Genomic DNA, 22,054 nt, shown 5'->3' on the forward strand with positions numbered 1-22,054 from the left:
ACCTGCATACACTCAGTCCCAGAGTCAGACTGGGATACATAATCCTGAATCTTTAGCCAATAATAAGCTGCTAAAATGGTGTCCGAGAAAATCATTATTGAAGAAGAAGAATTTGGTAGTAATTAGTGTTCTTTACAAACATCCTCATTATAATTCTTCTGGACAAATGGTAGGATGGGCCTTTCCGATCCCCTTAAATTGTGCAGAGCTGCATAATTTGCACATGTGAGTCACATGTGGCACTTCTGGGAGGAAGCCTTTAAAACTGATGTGCTCTTTGTCATGTTCCCTTGACCCTCTCACAGGAATCAGCTATGATGCACGTGGTAGAGGCTTTGTCAGCTAGGTTCCTGAGTGAAGGACCCATCCACAGAGACCCCTCCAATTTGAGATGGACATGTAGCAGGAGCAATACAGCTCTACTGTGTTACATCACTAAAATGGGGTTGGGGGAGTTGTTACTGCAGCATAAACCAGCCTAATCTGATACAAAAAACTATCTGGACACAGGTTCCACAAGCAATTCTAGACTTTTGGTTTGGGTTACAATGTAACCATCTGGATTCTTAGTTGCAATGTTTTGTCTAATTTTTCCTATAGCTGCTATAACAAAGTAGCAAAAATTTAGCAGCTTAAAACAACATATTCTCTTAGAGTTCTGCAGGTCAAAATTCTAAAATGGGCTGGAAATACAGTGTACTTTCTGGAAATTCTATGGGAGAATCTGTTTCTTTACCTTGTCTAGCTTCTAGAGACTACCTGTACATTCCTTGAATCACGGTCCCACCTTCCATCTTCAAAGCCAATAGCGCAGAATGTGCCAGTCTTTCTCTTTGCTCTGTCATATCTCTATTTCTCATGCTCACTCTCCTGCCTTCCTCTTTGTGAGACACTGGGCCCACCCAGATAATCCAGGATAAATCCCCTATCAAAAGACCCTTAATTTCATCACATCTGTAAAGTCCCTTCTACCTAAGGTAACAAATTCAGGTTCCAGGGATTAGGATATGGTTATCTTTGGCGAGGGAGGGGCACATTATTCCATCTACCATATCACCTTCTGTCAACGAGGACAGCCATGCAGAAACACAATGAAGATTCTGTCTCGGGGTGCCTAGGTGGCTCTGTTGGTTAAGCATCCAACTCTGGATTTCAGCTCAGGTCATGCTCTCATGGTTCATGGGTTCAAGTCCTGTATCGAGCTCTGTGCTGGTGGTGCAGAGCCTGCTTGGGATTTTTTCTCTCCCCCTGTCCTTCCCCTGCACACACACCCTCTCTCTAAGTAAATAAACTTAAAAAAAAAAAAAAAAGATTCTGTCTCTAAAACATTGTGTGGCACTGGCAAGATGACAAAAATGTTATCATTACTAAAAATAAACTGATCTCCTAAAATGCCATAGCAACACGAAGTATATACTCTGAAACTCACTGTTTATTTCATGTTGAAAGGAAGTACAGGGGGCCTGGGTGACTGAGTAGGTTAAGTGTCTGATTCTTGGGTTTTGGCTCAGGTCATGATCTCATGGTTCGGGAGTTCGAGCCCCATGTCAAGCTCTGGGCTGCCGGCGTGGAGCCTGTTTGGGATTCTCCCTCTCCCTCCCTCTCTGCCCCTCACCCAATTGTGAGTGCTCTCTCTCAAAATAAATAAACAAAAACAAAAAACAAAAAACAAAAAAGAAAGGAAATAAAGGATTATATTATACTGAGGATAACAGTGACATCAAAGCCTGTGTGATTTTCAGTCGACTAGAGGTCAGGAGAAGAAGATCGCAGTCTCTTTTTGGAGATTTTATATGGCAAAAGTGGATCAGTTTTGTTTTCCAGGGATGAATCTCTCTTTGTTCCAAACCTACTGAACTTCAACCCTTAGGCAACAATTCACTCATCTCCCTGAAACTGGTGATTCCCACCTCCCGAGAAACAACCAGTACCTTCAGTCTGTGCCCAGAGGAGATGTACTTGTACCACAAGGGGGGGTTTTGGTCCACGATGACATGCGTGCTGCAGGGAAAGGGAAGCAGGAAACTTTGCACTGTAACTTCTAGCTTCAATAAATATCAAGGAGCCACAGTTAAGAGTTTAGGATTGTGTACTTTGCTTTCCTTAGCCCAAGCATTACTACTGTGATGTAGCACTAATATTCTAGGACTTTTTCACTGAAGAGAGGCAATGCGGTCACTTTTTGATGGGAACAGTTTCATGATGTCTTCATGGAGGAAAAGCATCCTCGAAGCTGGCACTGACACAATAAGAAAAATGGACTTTTAAAACTACGATACACATTCAAATCCCTGCTCTGTCAGTTTCGGGCAAGTTTCATCTCTGAGCCCCAATTTCTTCACCCGTAAAAATGGGGATTATACTACTGACCTTACAGGATTGTTACCAGGATTAAATGAGAATGAATGTCAAGAATATGGCACAATGCCCGGCAGGATTCAGGTGCAAATAAACTATTATATTACTGGAATCAAAGAGCCTGGCACTGGCAATTTGGTTCATTAAGGAACTTTAAATTCTACCTAAAACGAAGCAGTGATATAAAGAGTTAAAAGCTTCCACCACAGGGGCGCCTGGGTGGCGCAGTCGGTTAAGCCTCCGACTTCAGCCAGGTCACGATCTCGCGGTCCGTGAGTTCGAGCCCCGCGTCAGGCTCTGGGCTGATGGCTCGGAGCCTGGAGCCTGTTTCCGATTCTGTGTCTCCCTCTCTCTCTGCCCCTCCCCCGTTCATGCTCTGTCTCTCTCTGTCCCAAAAATAAATAAAAAACGTTGAAAAAAAAAATTAAAAAAAAAAAAAAAAAAAAAAAGCTTCCACCACAACATCAGCCACACCCCTCTCTAGTGACTTCTCGGCTCCCAGAGTCCCTGGGGCTTGCACAGTTTTGCTGCAACTAAGTGAACTCCACACATGTTGGTTTGTGTCATTTACATTCACACATCTATCTATTTTTAGGGTAAAAGCTTCTTTGTGACAAGACTTAGACTTCCTCTGGAGACTATATGCTATTCTTCAAGCAGCAGGCAATTCAAGTAAGTTTTATAGACCAAAGACCTATCAGTTATCAAGAGAAAATGACACGGTATAATTAGGAATAATATCTGAGCAGAGAATGGTTGTTCTTCTGTCACAGCTAATTCGGTGAAGAAAGGCACTTATAGCTGGAAACGTATGGGTAAATACAACAATGAATACTCAGCGGTGTTCATATACAATTTGAATGCATTCCTGTGTTGTGTAGTTGCAGACTAATTAATCTCTATACTGTAATCCAGTGTCTAAAAAAATGTCAGGTAAAATCACTTGCTAGACCCTGATGCTAGATATGAAAGTTCCTTAGGGGAGTTTGAATGAGAGGGCATGAATGCCTGGCAACTCTTCCCATTTACTGAGGGATTAAAATCACCATATGTGAACAGGGCAACACTTCCCAGGTTAGATGGGTAACCAGACCAACAGGCTTTCTCCAAGATCACAAAAGCAAATTCTATGTTTGTTTGTTTGTTTGTTTGTTTAAGATTTTATCTTTAAGTAACCTCTATACTCCATGCGGGGCTCAAAGTTACAACCCCGAGATTGAGTTGCAGGCTCTAACGACTGAGCCAGCCAGGTGCCCCTCTATGGTTTCTTTAAAAAGGTCTGAACAAAACTAACCCTTGGTATAAAAAATCAGAATAGGGATCACCTCAGAGTGGAATGATGACGAAGAAGGAGCACAAGGAAACCTGGAATGATGGGATATCCTCTAACTTGTATAGGGGCATTGGTTATTGTTGGTTATTATTTGGGGTGTGCACTGAATGATTTAAGTAACAAAACTTACTGAATGATACAACTGAGCTTTTTGCATTTTCCTACAGGAAGGAAGGCAGGAAGGAAGGCCTGGAAGGGCAGAGTCCAGAAGGCAAGCCTTTCTCATGAGCAGCGGTGGCACTGTGGGGAGCTTGGATGTCTAAGAAGTTGTACAAGGATGAAACTGGCTTCCACCTCACCCAGTGGCAGCAGCTACCTCAAGAAGGAAATACAAGATAGCAAGCAACTCAAGCCAGGATTCTCCTCAATTATCCTTTGCCCCAAACTGAAAAGGATTAATACATAATGAATGAGCTTGGTTAGTGCGCTGGGTCTTTTGTGATAATTTTTCTTCAAAGAGCTCATGGCAAAGAAAGAAGCTTTGCTAGCGTGGCCATTTTTTTTCTACCAGCGCTAGAAGAGAAGAGATGGGTGGCTGATTTGAGGGTCTGTATAGAAATCTAGTTTTCAAAGCATTGTACAATGAAAAAAAATTAAAAGCTTTAATTATTAAAAAAAAAGAAAGAAAGAAAGAAAGAAAGAAAGAAAGAAAGAAAGAAAGAAAAAGAAAGAAAGAAAGAAAGAAAAAACAAAGAATCTTAAAATCCAAATGGAAAAGGGGAGGCTAATCTTAAGCTGGTTTTTAGTTCTGGGCTGTAACAACAGGGAGGAAATGTACAGAAAAGAACTTGACTCTTTCTATCAAGTTGCTGCCAAGAGAGATGCCTGGTGTTTCACCTCATCGACTAAGTAAGTAACAACCCTCTTTCCCCAGAAAGGCTTTTTGCTCATCTCTGGTTTTACCCACCCAGCTTGCCCATTTCAAGGAGGCAACAGAGTATAGTGGGGGAGAAGCAGAGGTCTGACTTTTACATTGAATACAGGTCTAATACCTTGGTGCCCCCATTTTCTTCATCTGTAAAACATGAAGAATAATAGTATCTACCCTCAACACTTCCGTATTAAGTAAATTATACACATATAAAGAGTTAAGAATAGGGTACAGCACATGGTAAGCACTCAGTAAAAGTTGGCTAATCACGATGAAAATATTCAGGCTTCACCCGGTTCATACCAGCACAAAGTTTGGAAGCAAAAGATGGGTGAATCAGGAGAGAACCAGACACGTGCTGATCTCTAGACTGCTAATGCTTGGTCTTATACATCTTGTTGCCCTAAAAACATGCCACGAATGAGTTTTGAGGTAAGACCTCTGTAAGACTGGGTACAGAGGCTCTGATGAAGCAAAGGTAACAACACACTGAACTCTACGATCAACAACTGGTAACAGAGCCTCCTCTATTCCACAGCCACCCTTGAATATGTCATTAGTCAACCCACTTTATTTGTAGCTGGAGCTTAGAAATATTAAAAAACCCATGGTTTCATCATCCAAGCACAACCCTGTTGCCACTCTGGCACATTCCCTTCCAGCCCCATAGGAACAATTCTGTGTTATTTCAAACTCTGTGTTCCTTTAAAAAATGGCTGCACAACATCCGAATATATGATGCTTCACACAATTTACTTGATTGACCCTCTCGAGTTCTCACTTTTACAAAGAACAACTTGTGCATTTAACTTGCTTCTTTTTGTGAGCTTGTATTAGAACTGCTGCCTTAGGAAGTTATTCTATAAGTGAAGTTGCTGAGTTAACTACTCAGAATGTGAGTCCTTTTATTCATTCAACTTTCATTGGGTATTTATGCAGTGCCTGGCACTGTGATCAGACTGAGAATAAAACGTGGTCTTGGTCCTTGTCCTCAAGGACTTCACGGTGGGGGGGGGGGGGGTGTGTGTGTGGGAAGTATATTGCTAAATACCCTTTATATAGGGTGGTACCAATTTATGTTTTCTAATAAACAGTCCCCATTTTACCACATCAACACTATTAGGATTCCAATAAACAAGCCAAACAAAAACTGGGTTTACTATTAGGTAAAAAAATGAAGTCTTGCTTGAATTTGAATTAATGTTTACTGGTAAGCTGTGCCTCCTCTTGTATGAATCACTTCATGGTCTTGCTCAGCTTCTACTGGGATATTGGTGTATTTCTCATGGATTTGTTATGTTTTCTTTATGGAGCAAAGATGTGAGCCCACCATTAGGACGCACTGCCGTGCTATTTCCTAGTTTCCCGTTTAGTCTATTTTTCCACACTTGAATGACTCTCACTAATTTGTACTTGGAGCTCTGCAAATTGGCCTATACTGAGAGATTTCATAAGAAATGACTCAGTGAAACCTATTGCTTCATCTGCTGAAAGGATGTTGAGGATAACACAGGTTACATTAGTTTCCTCTTTACAAGAGCCCACAAAAGAAATTTCTTTCTGGTATCAGTACCAGGAATAATTATGTGTCTCCTGAGTAGTGGGTTTATTTTTATGTTATGAACACAGTGAATCATGGAACTCATCGTGTCTTCCTTACCCTTCCTAGAAAGGGTAAAGTCAACTAACTACCGCTCACCACTAGCAAATGTAAAGCACTTTAAAAGCACTTCATCTTCTCTCTCTTCCTTTCTTTTTCCCCCATTTCATTTTTCTTATGCATTTATTTAAAAAATTTAAACCAGGGGGGCGCCTGGGTGGCTCAGTCGGTTAAGCATCCAACTTCGGCTCAGGTCATGATCTCACGGTTCGTGAGTTCGAGCCCCACGTCGGGGTCTGTGCTGTCAGTCCAGAGCCTGGAGCCTGCTTCAGATTCTGTGTCTTCCTCTCTCTCTGCCCCTCCCCGACTCACACTCTGTCTCTATCAAAAAAATGAATAAACGTTAAAAAAAATTTTTAAAAAAAAGGACACAGTCTGGCTTTTAAGGGGCAGACAACCAGGCAAGAAGCAAGCACACGATTACCAATAAGCGCAGTAAGTGCGAGGACAGAGAGAGGCGCTGTGGACACACACCGGAAGGGCGTTGAATTCAGACTGAAGGGCTCTCTGGAATGACTTCTGGGGAAACGATGCAGAGGCCAGAGGGAAAAGCAGTCTAACAGAGAATGAGAGGCAAAGGCAATCCAGGGGATAGAAGAGGCCTTATACACTGAGCTAAGGAGCTGAAACTTGATCCTGAAGACTATGGAGAGCCCACTGCAAGATTTTAAATGGGATTTGAATGGCATGACCAGACTTGCATTTCAGAAAGAATGGGCTAGAAGGGCGTGCAGAATAGATTACGACAGGGGATAACAAAATGAACCAGCAACTCCAGCTATGCGGTCAGAAGTGATAAGGACTGGAGTGATTGAATGCATTAACAAAATAAGGTTCCCATTTTTATTACACTTTCTAGCTATTATTAATATGTAAGAATGCTGTGAATTTTTGCCAAACTCAATAAATTTAACCTCTTGAATTCAGATTTCTATAAATATTTCATATCACCAAACAAGCATAATTTTATCTATTTTCAAATATTTATATTCCTTATTGTACTGGCCAGAGCTGTATTTTTTTTTAACAAATAATGACCCAAACTATAGAAACTGAAAAATAGTCCAAGGGAACAAAACAGAGAATTTGGCAATGATTTAAACTCTTTAAGAACTTAATACCGCAAACCAGAAACAATGAACACTGGGGAGACATGTGCTGGGACAGCTACTCCCTGCCTGGCTATGGGCACAGCTCAGGAACAACTGCTACCTACCACGTGGCCGCAGTCCTGCTCAGATGGGCCACCTAGTTATATGTAAGGAAAAAAAGAAAGAAAATGGAATAGCGTATTTCTTCCAGCTGTGGAAGGAAGATAAATTTCTGACTTTTGTGAAATAAAGGATATTATCAGAGAGACAAACTGAATGGTGTGAATATGTAAAAATAAAGTAGTTTTACCCAATGAAATGGAAAACGAAGGGAACAGGTGACGAAAATAACTGATATAAGCTTTCCCATAGACGTATGTGTGCGCGCGCGCGTGTGTGTACATCCATTACAAATGTGAAATACGTAAGGTCAATAACCATATCTCATTGAACATATGGTCAAATGGTCAAGACAGGTAATCAATTTACACGTAAAGGAAACAGAAAGAGTAAATTATCATTTGGAATACCGCACAGCTCCTACAAAATGAAAGACCTATAAAAACACCGTTAGGGACTCAATATACATTTGCTAAATGAAAAAGCGGACAAAGAAAGCTAGAACACAGTATAAAGAAAAGTATGCTTGCATGTTGCTGGCAGCACTGCCAACTAGCCCGAGCTCTCTGGAGAGCCACGCAATAAAAGAAACAGCTACATACGAATGCACGCACATCTGTGTGCAAACACACACTCTGACCTCTTAGGTCTTGGAGGAACTATATCCCTGAAAGGACACAGAGTCATTTGTTTAACGATATTCAGAGTAGAACCATTCAGAACAGGAAGAAGTGGAAATAATCCACAGACCTAAAAAACAGAAAAGGCGTTTAAGACAGTCACACTGAACAGTTTCTAAAAAGACACATGTAGGGTCATAAAGAACTAGAAGTGCGAACAGAGGAACTCACATCAATGCTTTGCAAACGTGCATATATGCATGTGACTTAAGAAGGATGCAGACAGGGAGCCTGGTTGACTCAGGCGGAAGAGCATGTGATTCTTGATCTTGGGGTTGTGAGTTTAAGCCCCACGTTGGGTGTAGAGATGACTAAATAAATGATCTCTAAAAGAAGAAAAAAGAAGAAGGATGTTGACAGAGTGAATGTCCTCCTACAGTCTTATTTTATGGAGGCCCACAGGCCTTTGTGCAATCCAGAAGCCGAGCTGGTGCTACTCAGTGAACCGCACAATTATCTCCTTCCTTTAACGTAACACGACCCAGCAGGCACCTCACCGTCACCCTTCAGTCAGGGCCACCACAAGAATGTACACTTTGCTTTACCACTGAGGTTTCTGGAAAGGAAAGCAAGTGCTGAACATCTAACGGACTTACCGTGAGTGTGGCCAGGGACATAAAGCCAATGAGGTTATTCCACACTTTATCGATGTCCTTCAGCAGCTGCTGGAGTTTCTCACTGCACACCGCGGTGGCTTTTATACCCAGCTCCACACGCTTGGTCACCCTGTACACCTCAACAACACCTACAGAGTGAGAGAGTGGAGCTGGGCGCGGGCAGTGCAGAAAGGTGGGCGGCACAAGGCGGCACTACTGCGTGCAGGTATCTTACCTGGAAATATGGATTGTTTCTCAACAGCAGTGAACTTACCACTCCTTGGGACCAGTCCACCTCCAGTGCTGCAGGGTAACTTACTGGTAAGAGCACAGCCTACAGCTACACTACCTGGGTTCCAATCCCAGTTCTGCCGCTTACTAGCTGTGTAACCCGGGGCCAGTCACATAACTTCTCTGAGCCTCACTTTCCTCATCTGTAAGATGGGAATACTAAAAGCACCTCACCAAAGAGGATTAAATGGGTTCATACTGTAAAAGGCTTAGAAGAGTGCCCACAGAACATTAGGCACTATGCAGTATTAGCTCATTTTCTTTCTGGCTTCTTTCTTTCTGGCTTTAAGTTTGGGAAATCCCATTTAACTGGCTGAAAATGGGAATATCAAAAGCTTAAAAGAATCTGAATGTCAATATCACCACAAAGTAATTAAGAAACAACTCACTTCTCCGAATGCCCAATGATTTACAAACCCTGTGGCTTCACACATCTTTTATAAACATAACAGAACACAGGACGGCTCTTTTCCCGTGGTCTCTGAATTGTGGCTGAGTTCGTCAAGCAAGGAGGACAGGTGCCAAGTATCTTCACATTCTAAGGATGGTCACCAGACACATCCCCAACCTTTACCCGAGCCTCTAGAAGCGAGGACTGGAGGAGTTGTCTGCAGAGCAGTACCTCATCAACCTGTGTACAGCCCACTGTGGCTTTTCCTCTTCTTTCCCCAGAGGAAGGGCAGGAGTCACTGCCTATCCTACACCAAGTGAGGGGACTTCTCAGACAACCCCTCACAGACACTAGGCGATGTGTGCAAGGAAAGACAGGCGCCCTACCACCTGGTGTGTTCCCGCAGTAGAGCCGTGGCCGTCTGAGCAGGAAGGAGGAACAAGAGTGAGGCAGTGGAACTGCAGGAGAGACCACGTCTCCCCCCCACCCACTCATCCAGCAGGTATTGGTGAGGGACTACTACGTGCCAGGCGCTCAGGTACAGCGCCTTACAGACATTCCCAGGGGACAAAACAGACCAAATCACTCCCTTCTTAGAGGTTCCTTGCAGGGGAGGGAGACAGATAACAAATAAGAAAAGGTAAAATATACAAGATATTAAAGCTGACGGGACAAAAGACAAATCAAGCAGAGAATGGGAGAGGAAGGATGAGGGTGGGGTGAGAGGGCACAGTTTTGAGAAAGAGAGGCCAGGGAAGACCTCCCTTAGCGGGTGACACCTGAGCAGAGATGTGAAAAAGACTAGGGTCCAGTGCATGTGACTCTGGCCACGGGCCAAGCGGGAGCTTCAGGAGGAAAAGAACACCAGATTGGACAGAGACCGGAGTTTCAAGCTGGACTGGGACATTTAACAGCTGAAGGTAGTCAGGGAGGTAAGGAATCGGTGATGTCGTGAAGGGGTGGAGAAGAAGAATCGACAGAGCATGGTAAGGCATTAATTAGAGACCCAATGTTTTCATTCTAGTAAACCAGTAACACAGATGCAATTTTACATTGTTGCTGCTGGTATTGCTGCTAGTATGTGTATAGTAAGGACTGAAAAACTTTGCCACAGATACTTTAAGTCAAATAGTGTGGTTTCTGTCTGTGACTTAAGCATCTCACCCACAAACGCAGATACTACTTAGTGAAGTCATATGTAACTTGAAAGATCTAGATTAAAATACTTAATGTAAGGGAAAACTGAAAATACTATCAAGTGTCAGGATTTTGAATAAGTAAAACATAAATGAACATACCTAATAAATATTCCATGCCTTGGGCTGACTGAATTACTTCTGTGCACACAGAACTACTACTGATTCCATTTAAGGTATCATTTGCCTTCTTAATGACCTATAAGAAATGAAATCACATCACCTTATATAATTGAGAAAAGTCATTGCAAATCAATTTACTATTAGTAGAGAACCCAACAGAGAAGCCAGGAGGTGTGAGAAAGCATGACTGACTGATATATGTATATGACCATGCTGAAACAAATGTGAGAATTTAATTTTAACCTTGAAGAAACCATCCTCCATTTCTTTGGAAAAGACAGAGGTTCTTTAAGTTTAAATATTATTTTAATTTAGGCAGCATTAATGATATCATTTTGTTATTTTCTTTTTTCTTCTTTAGAGAGACAGAAAATGTGCTTGTGTGCATGTGAGAAGGGGAGAGGTGGGGGGGAGAGGGAGGGAGAGGGAAAGGGAGGGAGGGGGAGAGAGGGAGAGAGAGACAGAGAGAGAGAGAAAGAGGGAGGGAGGGGGCGAGAGAGAGAGAGAGAGAGAGAATCTTGAGCAAGCTCCATGCTCAGCATGGAGCCCGACAAAGGGCTCAATCCCATGACCCTGGGATCACGACCTGAGCCAAAATCAAGAGTCAGATGCTCAACCAACTGAGCCACCCAGGCGCCCCTCACTGTTATTTCTTAAACACAGTGACAGGTGAGGGCACAAGGGACAAATGAGCCACTTTTGCTATCATACACGTGAAAGAAGCCTCACTTAAGCCGTATGGCTTTCCCTCCAGCTTCCCTTTGCACAAGGCCATGGAGGAAGAGCTCTCCTCAAGTTTTCCTCTGTCCATTCAAAGGCACCACGGAGAGGGCAAAATGGCACAAGACAGCACTCACACATGTGAAAGCACCGCAAAAGTGACATACTCACATCTAGGGCACTCCCCAGGCACCTCTGCCATTCATATGCATATCTCTCATTCTCCTGTGAAATTTGTAAAAACAACGGGGTTAAACAGGCAGGACTGGAGTCCTCTATGATTTCTGTCAGTGTACAGAGCATTGGAAGGCTTTACTTTTTATTAAAAACACTCTACTTCAAGCATGGTTTATCTCTTGAAACCACTGATGACTCTTCACAATTACTAAGTGCACCTTCTGAGCACATGATCTGTGAGTCTGAGGGGAATGTTTTGTAGCAGCTTCCCTCTGCAAATGTTGGCTCACTGGTTCTAGGAATAGTTTAAGCTTCTCCAAAGGCACTCGCCACATAGGTGTCTAGTACAAGAGCTAATACTAAACCACCAGCTTCCCACTCCACAGTTATGACGCTGTGTGTGCATGAGCATGTGTGAACGACAAGGAGGGCACAGAGGAGAGATAAGGGTATCGGCTGTAGGAGGAAGACAGCGTGGGACTAAGACGCAGCAAATGCAGACTTTCCTCATCTCCTCTATCCGGTGTTTTAACATTCACTAAGTCTAAAGTGATAAAGTCCAAGTGCTCAAAGAAAAACTCCCCCAAACACCCCTCCTCGTGAAGTCTCCTGAACAATTTCAATTTTAGGGCCGCTGACTCCTTTCAGCAGATGTCCCACCTGAGAAGTATTTTTATCCAGGGCTAATGCTGCCATTCTCTCACTTTAATTGAATATTTTGTGTCTGGTGCCTTGTGACTTTCTGTCCCTCGCTTCCCCACAGAAAGTTGAAAGCAGTTTTTCTTGAGGCCCTCAGTGCTCAGTTGGTCTTTTCCCTGCCCCTCTGTAGAAAACTCCCCTGCTCACCTCCACCTCTCCTGTGAGATCTTTGTATTTGTCACGGATGACAGGCAGAGCCGGCTTCTCACTCAGAGTGTTGGAACGGTCCCTGAAAGGCTGCTCCAAAGCCGGAGAAGGAGAAGAACGGCTTATTTCTTTATCACCAAGGCTCAAACTCCTTTTGTGTGATCCTGGAGAAGTGGATGGCACAAAGGTTCTGATTACTCAGCTTAATTCAAGCCGAGGCTCTTCCTTGCTAACATGACCCTCTTCTTTAGATGCTTCTGTCATGAGGCATTCAGAAACATAATCCGTGTTCATTCTCCTCTGGCAAGCTATCCAGGCATATCTCGGAGATGTTGCGGGTTTGGCTCCCAACCACATCAATAAAGTGAGTATTGCAATAAAGTGAGTCAAATGAATTTTGGGGTTTCCCAGTACAGATAAAAGTTATGTTTGCCCTACGCTATAGTCTACTAAGTGGGCAATAAATAGCATTATGTCCAAAAAAAAAATCAATGTGCAAAGATTAAAAAATACTTCATTGAAAAAAATCACAAGCTCAGCCATCATCTGAGCTTTCAGTGAGTTGTAATCACTGATCACAGATCACCATAACAATGTAATAATGAAAAAGTTTGAGATGTTGCAAGAATCACCAAAATGTGACACGGCGACACAAGTGAGCAAACGCTGTTGCAACAATGGCACTGACAGACTTGCTTGACTTAAGGCTGTGACAAATCTTCAAACTGTAAAAAACACAGTACCCAGGAGGCGCAATAAAATGAAGTATGCCCTATGTTGAATCCTTCTGGTTGTTCACTTCTGCTTGGTTTCCCTGACTTTAATTTTCTCCATTACTCTTCCCTGATCTAGCACAAGTGCAAAGCCACTGGAGTCTGGAGGACAAAGTGTCTTTTTAAATATCAGTGCGTAAGAGTCGTGTTGCCTTTCCAGTCATTAGTCACGGATTTGCACTGAGCTCCTACATACTCTCGATCCAACAGAAATCAATGATGCCTTCTGTCAGGATGGGCTTAAAGCAGAAGGGGCAAACTCAAATGCTTTCAGAGAGCAGGCAGGTCAAGTGCATGGCTGAAGTGGGTCAGCCAGAGAGAAGAGGTGATGGGGACTGTGACAAGGAGGACAGCATACCCCATCTGTTAGAGGGGGCAGTGCCACTCAGCTCTACCTGATTGTCAAAAGGGGGAATACAGGCCTAGTATTGCCAGATATTACTTTTCAAGAAAAGCTAGAAATCCAGATTGTGAAATCTCATGATTCTTATTGGCTGGCAGCACATTAAAAAAACTTTCTGTGTGGCTCAATCAAAACAAGTCTGCAGAGGCAACCTGGCTGGCTCGGTCATTTAAGCATCTAACTCTTGGTTTTAGTTCAGGCCATGTTTACACGGTTTCGTGAGTTCGAGCCCCTCATCAGGCTCTGTGCTGACAGTGCAGAGCTTACTTGGGATTCTCTGTCACCCCCTCTCTGCCCCTCCTTCACTCGTGCTCGCTCTTTCAAAATAAATCAATAAACTTAAAAAAAAAAAAAAAAAAAAAGTCTGCAGACTGGATCCAGACCCACGTTGCAGCCTCTGGATTAAAAAACACAGTCCATAGCCAGGGAATAAGAGCAGGGTTGACTTGTCCCCAAGTGCATCAAATCCATTTCTCTGGCTCTTTTAACACAGTACCCCTCTAGCCAACAAGCTAATGAACAGACTGTATGCTGTGCTTGTTTTTAGCCCAAAAAGCAATTATCTGAGGGATACTGCCTTGACTTCAGTTTAGCTGCAAACCCTTTTGTACAGCCATCTATAATAGACCCTGATTTCAGAGGCTGCAAATCCATTTCCCACTAAACCAGAGACCAACTTTCTGTTAGAAAGAACATCTAATATCTCAGTGGAAGAAACCACCACAGTACAGTCGACACTGAAAGCAACTCACCTTGAACAGAAAGGTCAAAGGTCGCCAGCTCACTTTTGATCATTTCTTCACTGGATTTCATTTTGCTCTGTGAATTGGCCACCAAAAAGTCAAATTTGCTGATTTTGGGCTTTTCACTTTGAAACTCTCCAAAGTCATCTGCACATTCTTTGGGAGTGTCGTGAGAAGTGCAGCTGGAGGCCGGGCTTGGACAGGTGGCGTCCGGGCTTCGTTCGGCTGTAGGCAAGTCCTGTCTCGTGAAATCTTTATAGTCCCCACTTTCATATTCCTTTTGCTCAATGGTCTGAGGAATCACATCTTTAAAACTGGCAAAAGCTGGGAAGGTGGCCTCTGGAAGAGCATCTTCATTTGCGAAGGTTGTTACTCTGGAGAGAGAGGTCATGGTGATGTTTTCGGAACTGCCGAATGAAGTCTCTTTCTTTTGAAGAACCGAGGCAGCTGAGGAGGACCCGCTTCCTGCTGAGAGGACAAATGGAGAGAGTTTTCTGCCCTGAGACGCATCATCCCTGTCTGACCAGTCATAGCTCGTAAGTGTGCTCACTGCAAAATTGCTACTGTAGGTTCCAAAAGCAGCATATTTTAAGTCCTCTATATCTGAAAGGGAAATAAGACCCCACAATTAGAGGCAAGCTCATGATTTAGGCAAAATGCCCTAAACTCTGCAGAAGCAAAATGTCTAGCATATTTGATTAGTTTTATGCTATGCTGGAGTTAACTACATTTAGAGCTTGTACTAAAATTAAAGGAATTGGGCTATAAAATCTGATCTTTAAAAACCCACATTAGCTTTGAGTTGGCATTTATATTTAGTTACAGAGTTATTTTCTTTGCATATAAAGATTACTATAAAAGACAGGAGTATCATCTACCAACATATGACATGATTAGGGTTATTTGATAAACTGTTCACTTACAAGTTTTAAGATGTACTTACAATACCCCCTGCCTACAACTGGTGCCTTTTGTCCAAGCTTGGTTGGGAAATGTTCCTTTAACACACGGATGGACAGAATGTACATGACAAACTAGTGAAAAACTGACAATTTCTCAAAAGTAAAGTGCAAGTAATGTCACCTAACTTTTAGCCAGTTCTCAGGAGTCTCTGTCTCGCAAGATCGAACAATAGATTTTAATTAAGCAGTTACTTACCTAGTTGTTATTTTGGTCAATATGATGTCATACTGCTGTGATGGAGTATGAGGAAAGAAAAATCAACCTAATCTACTTTAGCCTCTAAAAAATAGAATCAAAGGTCTGGGTCCTGGTGGGCTCCTGTTTCTCCTTCAACTATGTATCAGCCCCTCATTAAAAAAAAAAAAAAAAAAAAAAAAAAAAAAAAGAAAAAAGAAAAGAAAGAAGAAAAAGAAGGAAACGCTGGGGCAGAAGACTCATTTCACAAAGCATTCTTAGTACACGTTTAGATCATCTGAGAGGTAGCATAAAACACCAGAAAAAATGTAGGTTTTTGATTTAGACACATCAGGGTTCGACTCCAGTGCTGCCACCTACTACTTGTGTGACACTAGGCAAGTTATTTAACGTTTCTTAACCTTGTCCTGCTCACGGAAGGGCCTGTGTTGTGTCGACTCCCCAGTAATGTGTGGAAAGGGCCGCCCCGCTCGATGCCCGCTGAGCAGTACATAATAGCAACATCTGTACAGCATAGTTGCCCCGGGCCTCCATTTGACATTTAGGTGCGGCTTTAGGGTCTACCATGGAGTTATCTCAGAGTGCAAATGAAGGGCCAACTCATCACTTTAATGGTCTGACAAGGGAAAGTTTCTTGCCCATTTTCAAAAAGCACACCCAGCTGAGGCCGAAAGCCGCTCGTGCGGAGTGCCCTGGTTTCAGCAGCGCGGTCTATGCAGCCTGGCTGGCGGGCTGAGTTTCATCCTGGTCGCTGTCTACGAGGCTGGAGGGCCAAAGGCAGACTCCCTCTCTCTGACGGCCACAAGTGTACTTTACAAGGCAAATGCTCACGAGTTTGGTGATCCAGGTTTTCCGAACTAAGTCAACAGGTGAACCACACTCGGTCATTTTCTCTTTTTTTCCTCTGAGGGTTAAGGGGCTCCTGCCATGTCCATGGCTCTCCTGACAGTATAAACCAAACCTCTCTCGCTTTAAACTCAAGTAGGAAAAGGGTACTAAATGAATAATAACAGTGGAAAACCCTAGATTACACAAAAGGCGAACCAGCCAAAAGCGGTACCAGCTTTCATAGAACAGTATATTTTAAACCTCTGTGGTGCAAATGGTACCCTTTCAAATTTGGCTTATTGAACAAGAGGGAGACAAAGATTCAGGTGAAAACTGTACAGTTTAGAATGAATAAAACAGGCTTCAGGCAAAATGCTTTCTTAATCTCCGGCTGTAGCGTTTTGTGCCTCCCACCCCCAGCTACTACTATTTAAAGGGATCAGAAGGTGCCCTGACTCCAGTGAGGGAAACTTCAATCAAGGGGCAGACGCAGTGACACACAAGAGTGGTCTTCAACGTGTGCGTTCAGAAAAATGTCTCAGAATACGGATATTTTTATTATTGGACCCTACCAGAAAGCTTTTTGGGGAAGCTGTATTATGAACTGCTTTAAGAATCTCACCTCCTAAAAGGGTAGCAATTTTCCCAAAGACTGAAGGTAAATTTATTAGAAAGTTAGGCTCTAGTTCGAAAACCACAATCCAGTTGCTATGGTAATAAAAAGACCCTTTTGTGCACTTAGGCAATAAGAAAAAAAGGGTTAAAAAAACAACCAGAAATGATTGCAATATAATGAGGTAAAAGGCATTATAAGCAATAAGCTTAGCTGAAGAGCTTTTAAATATTTTTATAATACTACAGATCTTCAACAAATCTTATTTTTATTAAAAATGAGAGACATAACATTTTGCCTTTTGGAGCAACTCACAGAAATGACCAAATGAAAGATTTTTAAAAAATGAATTATGTAAAAAAAAAATCATATATAAAAAAAATGAAGTGTAAATATATAAGATATACCAAAATCCAGCTGATCAAGCTGGATACCAAAATCAAGGCTGGTTTTAAAAGTTTACTTTTGGGGCGCCTGGGTGGCGCAGTCGGTTAAGCGTCCGACTTCAGCCAGGTCACGATCTCGCGGTCCGTGAGTTCGAGCCCCGTGTCAGGCTCTGGGCTGATGGCTCGGAGCCTGGAGCCTGTTTCCGATTCTGTGTCTCCCTCTCTCTCTGCCCCTCCCCCGTTCATGCTCTGTCTCTCTCTGTCCCAAAAATAAATAAAAAACGTTGAAAAAAAAAATTTAAAAAAAAAAAAATAAAAGTTTACTTTTGCTTATTTATTGGCCATTATTATGTAAAAAATATTTACTGAAGTGCAATTCATTTGAACGCATAAGGAAATACTAAAACTGAATTACATAAGGAATATGAGAACATGGTATTCCTAAATCTTAGTATCTATAAATAATATTAAACTGAGTAGTATTTCCTGGCATGGTGAATATTAGTAAACCATTTTCTAAGAAAACTGTGGTAAATCAATTCACTGAGGGTAGGGTAAGCCAAGGAAATTTCTCATTGCCCATGATAACTGTTTTACATTTTCTAAGCAAATTACATGTATTATTGTATGACAGTCTTCAAAATATTAAAGATTCTGGGAGAACTACAACGTAAGTGATGGAAGCCCTGTCTACAAAAATGATATGGAATAACCCACACTTTGTAATCACTGAAGTTTCTATTGCTGGGTCTTCCATTCGATAGCTGAAGTTTGAAAATTGCAAAAGAAAAAGGAAAAAGAAAGCAGAAGGGCTGCAATAAAACAAACAGAGAATCACTACTGTATCTCCAAGTCTACAGAACTCTTACTTAGGCTGTGCTAGGTTGAACTGCTATTGCACATGGATAATAGGCCAAATTGTGTGCTGTAATACAGGTATTTGTTTGCAACCAGGAATGTCCTATTACAGAGGCCAAAGGAATAAACTATGCTAGCTCCTTTCCATCATGGATCTTAAATCAAGACATGGATTTCTTGCTTATGCTGGCAAGTAACCCTATCAGTCTTTTCCATAACCTCTATTCAAATCCCTTCTGAACGGATGTTGAACACAAAAACAAGGTATTTCTTGGAACAAAGAATGTGAGCTGCCACAAGACACAAAGGCCATACCAATTCCCATGGACCTTTTCTAAAGCCGTAAGCATATGCCCAGATGATTACGTTACTGGCTTTTGAAATGGGGGTTTAGAAAAAGAAGAAAGGATACATGTGCAAAATCCACTATTCTCCAGTGTTTTATATAGCAATAAAAATGTACATCGGACTGAGGAAGAAATATCTTTTAATTTCCAATGCTGATTTAATCCAAACTTCACTTACCAACACAAACCATGAAATATGTGTACATTTCAACTTCTTTCTACCCCTGGCCCTATTCTGCCTTTACATTCTCTATTAACTATAAAACCTGGGTTGTGTCCTGTAAGTCTCAAATACTCTGAGAGTTATTGAAGAAAAGAGGAAAGTGATCACACTGTTAAGTATGACAAGCTACAAAAGGCTGCTGTATGATTGCCTTCTAGTGTTTTCTAATTTGCACAGAGACCTCCCATTCTTCATTTGTACCGACTCACATACATCCAGGGTTTTAAATGATACCCATGCTATCTGTAAGCACCTTCAGGTTCCTGTCAGTGCTTTAAGTTCAATAAAGAAAAGCAGTTACTCTGTGGGTATTTTAAGTCAGAGGGGGCTGGAAGGCTAAGGAATGGTGTCAGGACATACAGCTGACCCTTGAACAACATGGGTTTGAACTGCATAGGTCCACTTATACATGGATCTTTAAAAATAAATACAGTTTAGTACTGTAAATGTATTTTCTTGTCCTTGTGATTTCCTTAATAACTCTTTTTGCTAGCTTACTTTATTGGAATACAATATATAATACAATACATGTGTTAACCAACTTTATATACGGTAAGGCTTCTGGTCAATGGTAGGCTATTAGTCAAAAGTTGTATGTAGATTCTGGACTGCACTGGGGGTCAATGTCCCTAACCCCCATGTTGTTCAAGGATCAACTGTATGTACAGCAGGACTGCTCATGGTCACCATTAACGATCTCACCAAATGAGCATAGAAGATGGCAATTACATTTAGGGCCTTTTGGCCATGCAAGGGAGAGAGCAGCAACCAGAAGACCCTCTTACGCACATAATCTTATCATGCTCTCAAAGCCACTGGGCCAACATTTTCCAAAACAACTTATCAAAAGAGTTCAACTGATGGAAAAACAAAGCTAGAAGCAGCTCTTTAAACATAATTTGATTCTGGGGCACCTGGGTGGCTCAGTCGATTAAGTGTCTAACTCTTGGTCTGGGCTCAGGTCATGATCTCCCGGTTCACGAGTTTGGGCCCTGCACTGTCAGTGCAGAGCCTGCTTGGGATTCTCTCTTTTTCTGCCCCTCCCCCACTTGTACTCTCTTTCCCAAACTTTTTTTTTTTTTTTCTTTTTTAAATTGGGGTGCCTGGGTGGCTCAGTCAGTTAAGTGTCCAGCTTCTACTCAGGTCATGATCTCACGGTTCATGGGTTCAAGCTCCATTTTGGGCTCTGTGCTGACAGCTCAGAACCTGGAGCCTACTTCAGATTCTGTGTCTCCCTCTCTCTCTGCTCCTCCCCCACTCGTACTCTGTCTCTCTCTCAAAAATAAACATTAAAAAAATTTTTTAAAAAGACTAAAAATAAATAATAAATAAAAATAATTTGATTCTTTGAATTATTTTTGTATTTAGCCCAGCTTCTTCAATACTGCCAGCATCCCCTTCCTGTTCATTTGCTACTTTTAAAAATCCATACAGATTTTCATGTGAACAACAGAGTGAATGTAGAATATGAATACACTTGTACATTTGCTCAGGCACTGATGTGTGACATCAGCACTAACTGGATTACTTTACTTGGCATAGGAGTAAACACAACAGTATTTGTTTGTTTGCTTGAACCTGTAGCATAGAGTTCTTCAAGTCTTTGTTGCAAGTTTATATTACCATATTATTAAGACTTCTTCCCGAAAAGTAATGTTACTCTAGAAAAATTAACTGCTCAGTTTATGAACGTGATTATGTTTTACACACAGTTCAGCCTGCTCAGATAAATGCAGAAAGGACAAAATAAAGCAGTCCCAGATGGACCAATTTAGCATTAGATAATTCCATTGACAAAGCAATTTCTTAGCCAAAGCCACCACAAGATTAGTCTCATACACAGCGCTGGAAAATTCTAAATAAAGGGTAGTTGGTATTATCACTAGATGGAGGCTACACCAAGAACTCTTTCTTCCAAATTAGTTAGCAGCATACATCATAATTAAAATGTAATATAATTTACACAAGGTTTCTGAAACCAAGTATTATCCAACTTTCTAAAGCATTAATTTCTGGAAAACACAGTAGTTTGAATGGCAGATTCAGCTTTTCTTTGCATTAATCTAAACATTACTTTAAAAAAAATTTTTTAAATGTATTTATTTTTGAGAGACAGAGAGAGTGAGAGAGACAGAGCATGAGAAGGGGAGGGGCAGAGAGAGAGGGAGACAAAGAATCTGAAGCAGGTTCCAGGCTCAGAGCTGTCAGCACAGAGCCCGATGCAGGGCTCAAACTCACGAACTGTGAGATTATGACCCGAGCTAAAGTTGGACGTTTAACTGACTGAGACACCCGGGTACCCCTCTTTGAATTAATCTAACCCCCAACATGCAACTTTTTTCTTTCTCAAATGGCCTATTGCAGATACTGTAAGTGATCTGTCTGGAATCCTCTTCAAAATCCTCATTTTCAATGGTTTAATTTCTTTCTGCCTCAAATTCTTAAAAAAAGAACTAAAATTTCAAAATATAAGAAAAAAATGGAAACCATGGAAACAATCCTTTTTTCCAAGGTTTTTATTGGTCTTGGGTTTATGATTTAAAAAACAATAGTATTCCTAAGGTTTTTTGCTATTAATATTCTCTAAGATAGAAAAAAATATTTTCCAAACTTAGCATTCTCTTATTGCTAACTTTTGTGCATCTTTCTAGAATTATTTTCTCAAAAAATGAAAGTGATTTAAAGCTTGCTTTGAAAATATCCTAAAATCGTTTTAAGAACTTGCTTTATGGACTGTGAGCTTTATAATACATTCTGAAGTTGGAAAGATAACAGGCTCTACAAGTAGAGGGTGAGCACCTATTTCAGACCCACACTGAATTCAGACCTGAAGACTTCCTGATATTAACACTGAACACTCTCCATTACAAAGATTATCAATTTAAATTCAGTTTGCATGTACTGTGCTCAGAAGCCCATCTCAACACCATTTCATGATTTATTTTAAATTTACAGACATCTAGTTATTAACAGATGTATCCCCTGTCCCCAACACTCAACTATTAGATCTGTCCCTTACCTGCCCCTCTTCACAGTATAACTCCTTGTGGTGGTGGGCTCTGTGAGGTTTACTAAGCAATAAAATCGACTCCCATTTTCTCACTAGAAGAAAGGAGTAACTTTTCCCTATTACACAGTGTGTAAGGTTTACATTTATTTTTTAAACATTTAAAGTTATGTTTTAATCCAGTGCCATGTTAAAAATTTATATCAATGGGATTATTAGGGGAAAGGGCTAAACCAATACTTTCTTAGGAGAAAGGTATTTG

At 41.6% G+C, this 22,054-nt stretch overlaps 1 protein-coding gene across 17 annotated transcripts in view; it reads right to left on the bottom strand.

The window, feature by feature from the left end:
• The window catches only part of SYNRG (synergin gamma), an 87,106-nt gene that overhangs the window by 9,540 nt on the left and 55,512 nt on the right, over positions 1 to 22,054 (bottom strand). For 12 of the 17 annotated variants that reach the window (XM_058704209.1, XM_058704208.1, XM_058704222.1 and 9 more), the window contains 5 exons: positions 14,382 to 14,975; positions 12,454 to 12,617; positions 11,602 to 11,655; positions 10,690 to 10,786; positions 8,710 to 8,858 (listed from right to left, as the gene is read on the bottom strand). In XM_058704209.1, the coding sequence (XP_058560192.1) occupies positions 8,710 to 8,858; positions 10,690 to 10,786; positions 11,602 to 11,655; positions 12,454 to 12,617; positions 14,382 to 14,975 (1,058 nt within the window). Of the gene's footprint in view, positions 1 to 1,719; positions 2,240 to 8,709; positions 8,859 to 10,689; positions 10,787 to 11,601; positions 11,656 to 12,453; positions 12,618 to 14,381; positions 14,976 to 22,054 lie in introns of those variants that run through there. The other 5 variants (XM_058704223.1, XM_058704212.1, XM_058704224.1 and 2 more) reach the window with 3 other exon arrangements.

Source organism: Neofelis nebulosa, chromosome 16, assembly GCF_028018385.1.
Source record: "Neofelis nebulosa isolate mNeoNeb1 chromosome 16, mNeoNeb1.pri, whole genome shotgun sequence".
Lineage (NCBI taxonomy): Eukaryota > Metazoa > Chordata > Mammalia > Carnivora > Felidae > Neofelis > Neofelis nebulosa.